Source organism: Coregonus lavaretus (genome assembly GCF_964263955.1).
Source record: "Coregonus lavaretus genome assembly, chromosome: 6".
In the NCBI taxonomy this organism is placed as follows: Eukaryota; Metazoa; Chordata; class Actinopteri; order Salmoniformes; family Salmonidae; genus Coregonus; species Coregonus lavaretus.
This window is the reverse complement of record NC_139993.1, coordinates 54,865,426-54,876,507: the sequence shown is the minus strand read 5'-3', so window position 1 is coordinate 54,876,507 and position 11,082 is coordinate 54,865,426. Positions and strand designations below refer to the sequence as shown.

General features: G+C 39.5%; 1 protein-coding gene across 1 annotated transcript; it reads right to left on the bottom strand.

Annotated features, from left to right (window-relative positions):
* Nucleotides 1-2,392: 2,392 nt before the first annotated feature.
* On the bottom strand, nucleotides 2,393-6,807 carry gpx7 (glutathione peroxidase 7). Its single transcript, XM_084163744.1, has 3 exons — nucleotides 6,586-6,807; nucleotides 4,455-4,716; nucleotides 2,393-3,180 (listed from the first exon to the last, which is right to left on the bottom strand). The coding sequence occupies exons 1-3, from the start codon at nucleotides 6,712-6,714 to the stop codon at nucleotides 3,017-3,019; spliced, it is 555 nt and encodes a 184-aa protein (XP_084019870.1). The 5' UTR covers nucleotides 6,715-6,807; the 3' UTR covers nucleotides 2,393-3,016.
* Between the last annotated feature and the right edge of the window lie 4,275 nt (nucleotides 6,808-11,082).

Genomic DNA, 11,082 nt, shown 5'->3' with positions numbered 1-11,082 from the left:
AGAAGACCTGTTCAGTATTCTACAATCTCCTAAGAAGACCTGTTCAGTATTCTGCAATCTCCTAAGAAGACCTGTTCAGTATTCTACAATCTCCTAAGAAGACCTGTTCAGTATTATACAATCTCCTAAGAAGACCTGTTCAGTATTCTACAATCTCCTAAGAAGACCTGTTCAGTATGATTAATTGGTGTTACTGTATCTGATCCTAAAGTACATTTTATGGATTTTGTGAAAAGGTTATGCAACTACATTTTATAAACTATGTAACAACATTTAAAAAATGTGTATTTACGTTTCTTCTTGTAGGCCACCAGAGAGGGTTCTATCAGTTTCTGTGGGAGTTCTCCAAACATTCAATATTTTCTCCAACTGTCAAGTTCAAGAACAAATCAGGTAAATCCTACATTTTTATAAATGTTGTTAGAAGTTTCAACAGCTCTGATTCCATTTATTCCTATAGGGAACACAAACCGCTATATCGTTTAGCAGTTGCTTGAACAACATCAAAACCTCAGACATGTAAAAAAAAAAATGTGCCTTGGAATTTGGGTTATATTGACTTTCACAGCCTAGGTGCTTCTTAACTTGCACAGTGGGTATCGATGAGAATTGAAAAATGTAATCGAAATGCCTCACAAAGACAGAAACTAGAGGTGGATTGAAACATTGTTTGCTCTCAAATCGGTGTTGTATAATGACATGCATATGAAGATCTGTGTTGTATAATGTCATGCATATTAATGATACTTTTATATTTCTGCTCTGAAGTCTACACATAAACAGAAAACTAAAAGCGAGCACCCTGCTGCCTTTTCTCTCTGTGTTAAAAACATGCAGTCGACACACAACAGGGTTCTTTCTGATATTCTAGCCTACTGCACATGGGGTCTGATGATGACAAGTCAAAAAAGTTATTAGTCAATATAAAAATGTAGCTTTTGGTGTTTAAATGTGTTTAATTAAGTATTTAAACTCAGAGCAAGGTCATAGGGGAACACTACAAAGTAGGTTCAAGGAGTTAGGCAGCTAACTTGTCTTAACTTTTAATTATTTTGAAAGATAAACTTGAAATGGGCATGGTCTAATTGATTCAACAAACGAAAAGACATCTAAGTTTAACTTTTTTATTGAACCATAAAATCTAGTTATTTCTGGTTGCTTATCAAAGTTAGCTGACTAACTAATTTATTCTGCTTTGTAGTATACCCTTAGGGGTGTGTCATGACAGTCTCAAAGGTCCTACAGTATGACAGTCTCAAAGGTCCTACAGTATGACAGTCTCAAAGGTCCTACAGTATGACAGTCTCAAAGGTCCTACAGTATGACAGTCTCAAAGGTCCTACAGTATGACAGTCTCAAAGGTCCTACAGTATGACAGTCTCAAAGGTCCTACAGTATGACAGTCTCAAAGGTCCTACAGTATGACAGTCTCAAAGGTCCTACAGTATGACAGTCTCAAAGGTCCTACAGTATGACAGTCTCAAAGGTCCTACAGTATACGTCCCCGGCCCTCATTCATCTGAATGGACTAATTGACAGGCCCTTGTGGTAAATCTGTTCCTGATAGGGACATGAAAGGGACGGTAATTATGTCAGTGGTGGAGATCCGAGGCCTATGACTCATTCCCACTTTCGTGCTGTTCAATGGAACAGAGCTCTGAATGCATGGTTTGTTGGTAAAACATTCCAGGTTGTTATTACATTTGAATTAGATACTGCTGACAATGTGGTCCTCTGTAGCTCAGCTGGTAGAGCACGGCGCTTGTAACGCCAAGGTAGTGGGTTCGATCCCCGGGACCACCCATACACAAAAATGTATGCACGCATGACTGTAAGTCGCTTTGGATAAAAGCGTCTGCTAAATGGCATATTATTATTATTATTACAATGCAGTGTCAGCCAAACTGGTCTTCTCCGAAATCAATAGCCCTATTTTGTACCAAGGTAATCAACCGAAATCTTCCAAGGATAAAAACACTTTGCTGAACAGAGGTATGACACCCTGTATCATATAACACACGTTCAGTACAGGTAATAGGGGAAGGCTGCTAAAACAATTAAAAATGTATTTTCATTCTCCAAAGATATGGTTTCAAATTAGATGAAAGCAAAGCCGTGGTAAGAAAGGTGTGATATGACAACAAGGTAAATAACTAACACAAAGGTACAAAGCACAGTGTTAACTTTGAAAACATCAGTGTGAAAGGCTGTTATCTAAAAAGGAATGTGAGTATATTCCTTACAGGCACAGACAGTCAAAAACAAACAAATCTTATTTGAGAAAAACTTTCATGCAAAAGTCATGTTTGACCTAAATTCAACTCCTACACATTTTCCGTGTAGATCTTTATGGACATTTTCTAGTTGTTGATGAAAGCATTCATGCCACTTTGTAAAAGTGCATTTATTAATGTGCACACATGTACCATGAAAGGGCAATCCAATCCAATACAAATAACCTCTCAACAGCACAACAATACGCTCTGACTACTGATGAGAGGGTTTTTCTCAGTCAGATCAAGTGCTTCCAAAAGAGGATATCAGTATGCTGAATGCAGTCATATAGGTGGTTTCATAAAAGTTAATATGGGCACAGATATAGGATCTTAATTTGATCACCCCTGTTGCAGGAGGACATTTTAAACTTGTAGTGTATTTGAGGTTTAAAAATGCTTCTGAAGTTTGTAATTTCACATTTGAAATTTCAGACTTGATTTTCCCTTATGAAAAATGTATCAACCCCTACAAAAATGCCCATTAATGATAATCCACATAATAATTCACATTTCCTGTTGCTGCAGGATTATTTTCCTGCTGTAGCAAACTGGCTCAAATTAAGATCCTACATCTGTACAATACAAAATGTACACTATGGAGTGTGTGGTGGTGCTTGAAGTGTGTGGTGGTGCTTGGAGTGTATTTTTTTAACGCTCTGGGTGTTTTTGTAGCAGACAGGGGAATTCAATCACATAGGATACTCCTGAATAGATTGTCAGATGGGTCTTGAGGTGTTGAGTTAAAGTTCCTCTTTCTTCTTGAGGATGATATTTCGTACCATTTCAGCTATTTTAGGTCGGAGTTCTTTGACAGAGACACTGGGCCCCCAGGCATCCACGACATTCCCATCTGTATCGATGAGGTACTTCCAGAAGTTCCAGTCAGGCTCTTTTCCTGACTTCTCTGTAAAGAATCAAAAGAGAAAACAAAATGTTGTGCCAATTCCATAAAACATAAATATTAACTGCGTGTTAATATAGCATGACTACAAATAGAAGGCCACATTACCAAGCCATGTTTCAACACCTCATTGTTGCTATTTAAAAAATGCATTGAATAAAATATCTAGACATAGTACCCTTAAAGGTGAGTAGAAGATTGCGATCATCATTCCTTCCTTTCTCCTCCAGCCTTTCAATCCATCAGGATTTAACAGAGCGCAGTAAAAATGTAATTTACCTATTTTTCTCCTTCTCTTTGATATTTCCTGATGTTTGAATCACCTACAATCTGAGGGTCAGTTTGTGAAAAACGTGCAGCCTGCCAGTAGCCTGCCATTTTATCTCACGCTGGGGGACCCAACATGCCAGTCAAACCCATAATAAACCACACACACACTCTGACCTGGCCTAGGCTTGCTAATGAGACCACAAAGACGGTCACTGTCTGCCCATGTCAGTCAGGGGTTATAGACTTGTTGTTCACGGTTCAAGCTATCCAAGAAAAAGTTGGATTATGCATCCTCCACCCATAGCCGTATACACTGAGTGTACAAAACTTTAAGAACACCTGCTCTTTCCATGACATACACTGACCAGGTGAATCCAGGTGAAAGCTATGATCCCTTATTGATGTCACTTGTTAAATCCACTTCAATCAGTGTAGATGAAGGGGAGGAGACAGGTTAAAGAAGCATTTTAAAGCCTTGAGACCATTGAGACATGGATTGTGTATGTGTGCCATTCAGAGGGTGAATGGGCAAGACAAAAGATTTAAGTGCCTTTGAACGGGGTCTGGTAGTAGGTGCCAGGCGCACCAGTTTGTGTCAAGAACTGCAATGCTGCTGGGTTTTTCACGCTCAACAGTTTCCCGTGTGTATCAAGAATGGCCCACCACCCAAAGGACATCCAGTCAACTTGACACAGACACCTTGTTAAGATAATTAGGTGGCCACTTACATTTGTCCTATTTCACACATGAATATCCCACGTCCCCCTGAGAGTGGGGTCAGAGCCAGGGATCAGCAATTAGTGATAGCGACTCTGGAGCAATTAGGGTTAAGTGCCTTGCTCAAGGGCACATCGGCATATTTGTCACCTAGTCGGCTTCGGTTACTGGCCCTATGCTCCTAACCGCTAGGCTACCTGCCTCCAAAACATGTACATGTCTACAGTATATGTCTATATGTATATGTGTATATGCCTCTGCCCCCATCCATCCCTCATCTGTTCACTCACCCACAAGGTACTTGTAGGCATTGTTGGCCCCGGTGCCCACCACAGCAATCTTGCTGAAGAGGGGGAAGGAGACTCCGTAGACACGCCGGACAAAGGCGTCAATGTCCTTGTCGCTGCCAGGCTCCTGCTGGCCAAACTGGTTGCAGGGGAAGGCCAGGACGTTGAAGTGGGACGGCCCAAAGTCCCTCTGCAGCTGCTGCAGGTCCGTGTAGTGATCCTGGGTGAAGCCACAGTCACTGGCCACATTCACCACCAGGGACACCTGCAGGCAACAATACAACTAAAAATATAAATGTTGTACTGATGAAAACCGTTATCAACAACATGAAAATAACCAGTAGCCTTTCATTAAATTCCCCTGCCTGAGTGCTATTTCCAGTGCTTGACTGAAATAGGTACCGGTACTCATTTTGGGTTCTGGTACTGCTTATATTTAGGTGCGGGAGCTCCACAATACTTTTGAGCTAATATTCTATAAGAGGAACAGGAGCTCAAGCAGTAGAACATTTGAGGTGCCAGTACTCAGCTCCAGTGAGCTCCTGCCCAAGTCAAGCACTGGCTATTTCTATGTTGGCTATGGGACCAGATGAAACATTTGGTAAGGGCACAGGGGTTATTCCATAAAATAGTTTTACCCTTTTATCCTTCTTGCTCTGTATGTAGGGACTACCACAGAGCTACAAGGCTATGAACTGAGTGGGCATGGTTTCAAGGAAAACAAGACCAAAGATTTGGAGGTGAATGTAAGTGATGAGGAGTCTCTGAGCAGTCTGAATAGTAGAGGTTCAGGCCAGATAGTAATGGAGGTGATAGTGAAAGAAGCCCTGGAAAATGGTCAATACCTGACCCTCTGACTATCACTACCCTGTTTACAGAGAACACAGGCTCTCATGTCAACAAACAACATCCTTTATTATAGTTGATCTTTTCATGTTCAAAGATTTCACAGATAAATCTATTTAATTCCCAGTGTATGCTTCTGCCCAGCCTCCATTCCAGCCCTGTCTTTCAGTATACATTGTTGCAATAATTTTTGGTCAAGTATTTTTTTTTAAATATCCATTAAAATATTTTATCAATTCTGGGCCAATGGCGTGGTTTTAGTATTGAACAGATGCAGTGACTTTTTGATCAAACATTAGGTAGATTACATTACATATGATTTGGTATGGAAAAATGTTTTTGCCTGCACTACAGATGGCTATATTGGTCCGCTAATACAGGACTAGTAAAGGCCCAGTGCACTACTTTTGTGAAAAAATCTTTGTTTAAAAAAATATATATATATATTTTAGTCATTTCGCAGACGCTCTAATCCAGAGCTATTTACAGTAGTGAGTGCATTCACTTTCGTCCTGGTCCCCCGTGGGACTCGAACCCACAACTCTGGCATCGCAAGCGCCATGCTCTACCAACTGAGCTACACGGAACTGTTTCCTTATTTATTTTTAATTGAGATTTTACGATTTTCTATATCCCTTCTATAAAACTGTGTTGCTGTCTAATACTGACCTCTAGTGTCAATACGACGGAACTACACATAGTAAGGAGAGAAATAGGACAGATGTGGGAATGCCTCTTTCTCCTGTATCACTTTAAAATCTGTTCAGATTTTGCAGCCTGCAGATGGTCTATAGAATGTGTACTGTTATATGGTTACACCCAATGAAAAAAGTTGACAATTAATAAATACAAGTTTTAAATATGTATTCAAATTAAAACATCAAGGTGGCCCAGATGTGGTAACATCTTAAATTATCACTGACTACAGAAGGGAATTTCTCTTTTGTAAGGCAAAGGAAATAATCTCCTTATGCAGGTTACATTATAGCCAGTAATACACAACCAGACATAACAGTTGGGTCAAACTATCTAGTGGCCTATAAAACAATTTAGTATTCTAAGCAACGTTGGAGTCCAGCAGCAGTTGCCACGTATACAGATGATAGACACAAAGAATGCAAAGCTCATCATAAATTTGGTCTTAAAGTTAGCATTTTATTCATATGAGTAAGATGCTATTGTTATAAAACATGCAAATAACATGCATGCCTTATGAAAGGAAATTCCGCAGCATGCATTCACCGGTACACAAATGGAAGATTTGCATAGGCTCGAGTTTCAAACTTACCGAACCCCTGTATTTTTCCAAAGAGACTAATCTCCCTCTGCTATTAACAACTTTGAAAGTGTACAAATCTTTCTGTTTGGCCTCATTTAGACTGAATAAGATAAATAGCAATGTGAGGACGGAAAGCATGTCTTCTTATTTATCGATTCACAGCGTAGGCTGTCTACTGTAGAAGCTTCTGTGCGCTGAACTTCTTCTTCTTCTTCTTCTTCTTCTTCTTCTTCTTCTTCTTCTTCTTCTTCTTCTTCTTCTTCTTCTTCTTCTTCTTCTTCAAGGTTTTATGGCAGACTACACCTTTTGGTGTATTGCCGCCACCTACTGTACCGGGTATTGAAAAAAAGATATATTCCATTGAATATATATATACAATAAATACATTTTTAAAAAATCATCCCACTCCTTCAGTCACAGTTCTAATCACATCCCTAAACAGGCTCAGGTGCCTGTGAGCACGGAGCATTCATCGACAGGATTCCTTGTAATGCCTCTGCTGTAAAATATCTAAGTCCCAAAAACCGCTCAGCCGCACTCCCAATGATGCCTATTTTCTCCGATTTCCTTTCTGTTTGCGCTGTGCGTTTGCTAAACAATGCAATAAACGCTACAAAGTCCACCTTCCGAACATACAACATGTCAGGATCCCTCTGTTGACAAGGAATATTATCTGGTGTTTCTACTCCTACTACCAATATTTATTCAACTTCACTCCTTTCTACCACTCTTCTCACCGCCTCCGAGTAGAAGACATGATGCGTGAGCGGAACATTTTTTTCCCGCCTCCTTCTTGATTTTCCCAGTCACAACATCCGAGGATTCCAATTTCAACCAATGGTAATTCCTGAGTCTGATTGACAAACGGTCTACAGTTTCAGTGTTTTGAGAAGGACCTTTATTTATAGCCAGCCAGTGGAGTTAAATTTCCACCAATACATGTTATAATGATGACACTATAAAAAGTGCACACAATTCAACAGCACAGCTTGTCTAGAGAAGATATCACACTTCACTTACTGTAGCCTACATATTTCCTCTAACATCATTGGATAGGCCTACATCCCCCTGCATGATACATTGTAGCTAGTACACATCTCTGTTGATAGGCCTTCGATAGTCTTGGTTTTTGATTAGATTTTTTTTGATGATCGGAGATAAATCATGCATTATGTTTATTTCCATTGTGGGCATTATTAAAGTACACAACAAAACATTTTATGTGCAAAATTAACACAGAGCTATATTTGTATTAATTTGTTCACAAAGATACAATTCTCTCTGATTGTCATTTTAAGTAACAGTAAAACTTAAATGGACAACAGACCAGTGCTGCACTCAATGACTGTATGCCTATATATGAAGGCTGCACTTAAAGGCGCTTCATGGTCAATCCGACGTCTGCATTGGCCGTGCAGCATTTACAGAGATAAGGCCTCTGCATTCATACTTCTTGGGCTTTACGGAGCAGCGCAGAGCTGTTGTGAAGGAAGTTGTCAATGAAATTTGTGTTTATACAGGACCTCCCGCCCCCACCTACCGTCAACCAAATTTGGGAGGAGTTCAGTGATGCGGTACAGAGCTCCATTTGGCCTCTGCGTGCCTCCAGAGGCTCAGCAATTGCCTCACACCCCTCCATACGGCGTCTCCGACAGCATTTTCAGATCAATTCGGAATTTGCTCGTCAATACCTCTTCAACGGAATGTGCCAAAATAATAGAAATGACACATTCTGATAATCATATTCTGAATCAGCTGACGATAGTGAACAAGTTACACCCAATGATGTATATAAACCCTGGATTGCTGATGTTATGTATTGGCCATACTTTGACGCCACCAGTCGGCGATATTGGCATAGGAATAAATGGAATTCTACAGTATTTCAATTAAATGTTTCAAGGACAATTACATGTATTTAAGTATTTGTTGTTGTTGTTGTAGTGGGGACAGTAACATTAGTAATCTCAAAAAAGTATACTTTAAGGAAAATGTTTTTACATATTTTTTAATTTTTAATTTGTATGTTTAGCTCACATAATATAATTTAAAAGTATGCATTAAGGTGTCTGTAATATAATACATGTGGCAAAAACGAATGTACACATTAATAAATGCATTTCTATAGCTTCCAAAATATGTTTTACACTGGTGGGGGAGTGCCAAGGTGGAGGCACGGTGGCTTCAACACAGCGCCCCCTATCGGTCATCTAGTGTCTATATAAATCATTGGTTACACCCCTTGTTATTCCAGCCTGTGTTTTTCCAATTCGGTGTCATATTCACTTTTTGGAGGCGAAATGTAGCTAAACCCTTGCTCCGAGGGTTAAGGGACGTCTTAAAAATGCAACGCCTACTATTGCATGTTAATGAATTAGTGAAAAATGTAAATAGCTTCTTAACCATATGCCATAGAGATCTCACACCAATTTGTGATTGTTCAGAGACCTTCCCTCTAACCCACTGCAATTAGTTTGACTTGTTTTGACTTGATCTATTTATTTTAATTCACTTTACATAAAACTACTTCCAAAAAATATGAATTGCTTTCACCCCATATAACAGGTGTTGGCAACCTTGGTCCTGGAGTGCCACAGGCACTTCATGTTTTTGATTTAACGGACCTGGAAGACCAGGTGTGTTGAATTTAGGAAATCACTGAACTGATCAATTAGCCTAGTTGGAACAAAATCCTGCAGTACCTGCGGCACTCCAGGAACAGGGTTGCCTACCCCTGCCATATGACTTGAGCGAATATAACCAACTGTTATTGGTTCAGGGACCTCTTCCCTCCAATCAATGGCAATTACCTTTGTATTTTTTTACTTTGGCGATTTTCAATTAATTGAAATTGACTTGACATAAAAAAAATACTTCCTTAAAACTTCCAATCATTTCCACCCCATAATACTTTCATAATACACCCAACTGTTATTGGTTCAGGGACCTAATCAATTTAAATTGACTTTGCATAAAACATACTACCTTAAAGCCGGAAACCACAGACTGAAATTACAGTTTTGCATCTACATATCAATTTTGAGATTTGTTGGTATTTTGGCCCATAACAAAATTCAAAAACTTTATGAAAATGTATTTTTTCTTTAGTTTATCATACTGCCATCATCAACATTTGTATGAATTTTAACCACTTTAAAATGGACATACATCAATCATTTCAAAGCTCACTACATTGAATTACACATCATTTCAAAGTCCATTTCATGGAGAATGTTACAAACTGGACTACATAACTTACTTTGAAGAGATAAATAGGCTTTTGGCGTTTGGTAGTCTTAATTCAGTGTACTTGTCTTTAATTATATCCTTAGATATATTTTCCAGACTTGCCCAGAGGGAATTGTTGATATGTTGTCATTTTCTGATTCTAAATAACATTTTATTTGGAAAAATGTGCCAAAAATGCATTTTAAGTACATGTCTTTAGTATTTTACAGATAGAAAGATGGAACAAGTATTTATCCACAATCTGATCTGGACAAGTCTGGTCCTGGTGTGTCTTAACAAAATAAAATGTATATATTTTTAGGCTGACTTTGTCCAGTGTCCAGAAAAATGAATTTGCGTGGTATGTAAATGTGTGCATATTTAATGAGATATCGCCTAATTTACATATTTCATTACATATTTTCAGAAAAATGTTGATGCAGAAAAGTGTTTTGTTTGTGTCTACGTTCAACTGGTAAAAATGGAATGTGATATGATTAAGAGAGAAAAAAATCCCTATTAGGGTCTGGTGCCTGTAGCTAAGTAGGGTTGGTCCTGAATGGGAGACCATATTCTGCTGAAAGTGGTGTTGGAGGGCCAGTAGGAGGCACTCTTTCCTCTGGTCTAAGGAGATCTCAATGCCCCAGGGCAGTGATTGGGGACATTGCCCTGTGTAGGGTGCTGTCTTTTGGATGGGAAGTTAAACAGTGACTCTCTGTGGTCACTAAAGAGCCCATGACACTTATTGTAAGAGTAGGGTCGTTAACCCCGGTGTCCTAGCTACATTTCCAATCTGGACCTCATACCATCATGGCCAACTAATCATCCCCAGCTTCCAAATGGTTCATTCCTCTCCCTTGTAACTATTCCCCAGGTTGTTGCTGTAAATGAGAATGTGGCCTCAGTCAACTTAACTGGAACAATAAGGGTTAAAAAAACCTAAAAGGACCTCATCCCTCCATTCAATGGCAATTAGGGTGAATCCCACCAAATATGGTGAAGAGTGGAAGCCATGTGGTCGGCAGTGGGAGCGTATGGAGCGAGATGGAACTGGGCCGCCATTATGCTGATTTTCTCATCGAAGAAAAGCCTAATCTCAATACAGTTTTCTGTTCCCAAAACTAAAATCTGTTACGAACAGAGTGCACAACATTTTGTAGACGTGGCCTTTTGCCACCTCCTTGCTTGTTCTGCCCACTAAGGAAAGAGATCCAGTTCATAGGGACCCTCTGTACTTAGGTTAGGCATGGCTCTGGTTCTTGTAGTACTGTAATCCTG

Coding starts and splice junctions, on each gene's coding strand:
- gpx7 (XM_084163744.1), bottom strand. CDS start 6,714: ATGCTTTCCGTCCTCACATTGCTATTTATCTTATTCAGTCTAAATGAG. Junction 4,717..6,585: donor TGGAAAAATACAGGGGTTCG/GTAAGTTTGAAA, acceptor TGTTGCCTGCAG/GTGTCCCTGGTGGTGAATGT. Junction 3,181..4,454: donor TGCCTACAAGTACCTTGTGG/GTGAGTGAACAG, acceptor GATTCTTTACAG/AGAAGTCAGGAAAAGAGCCT.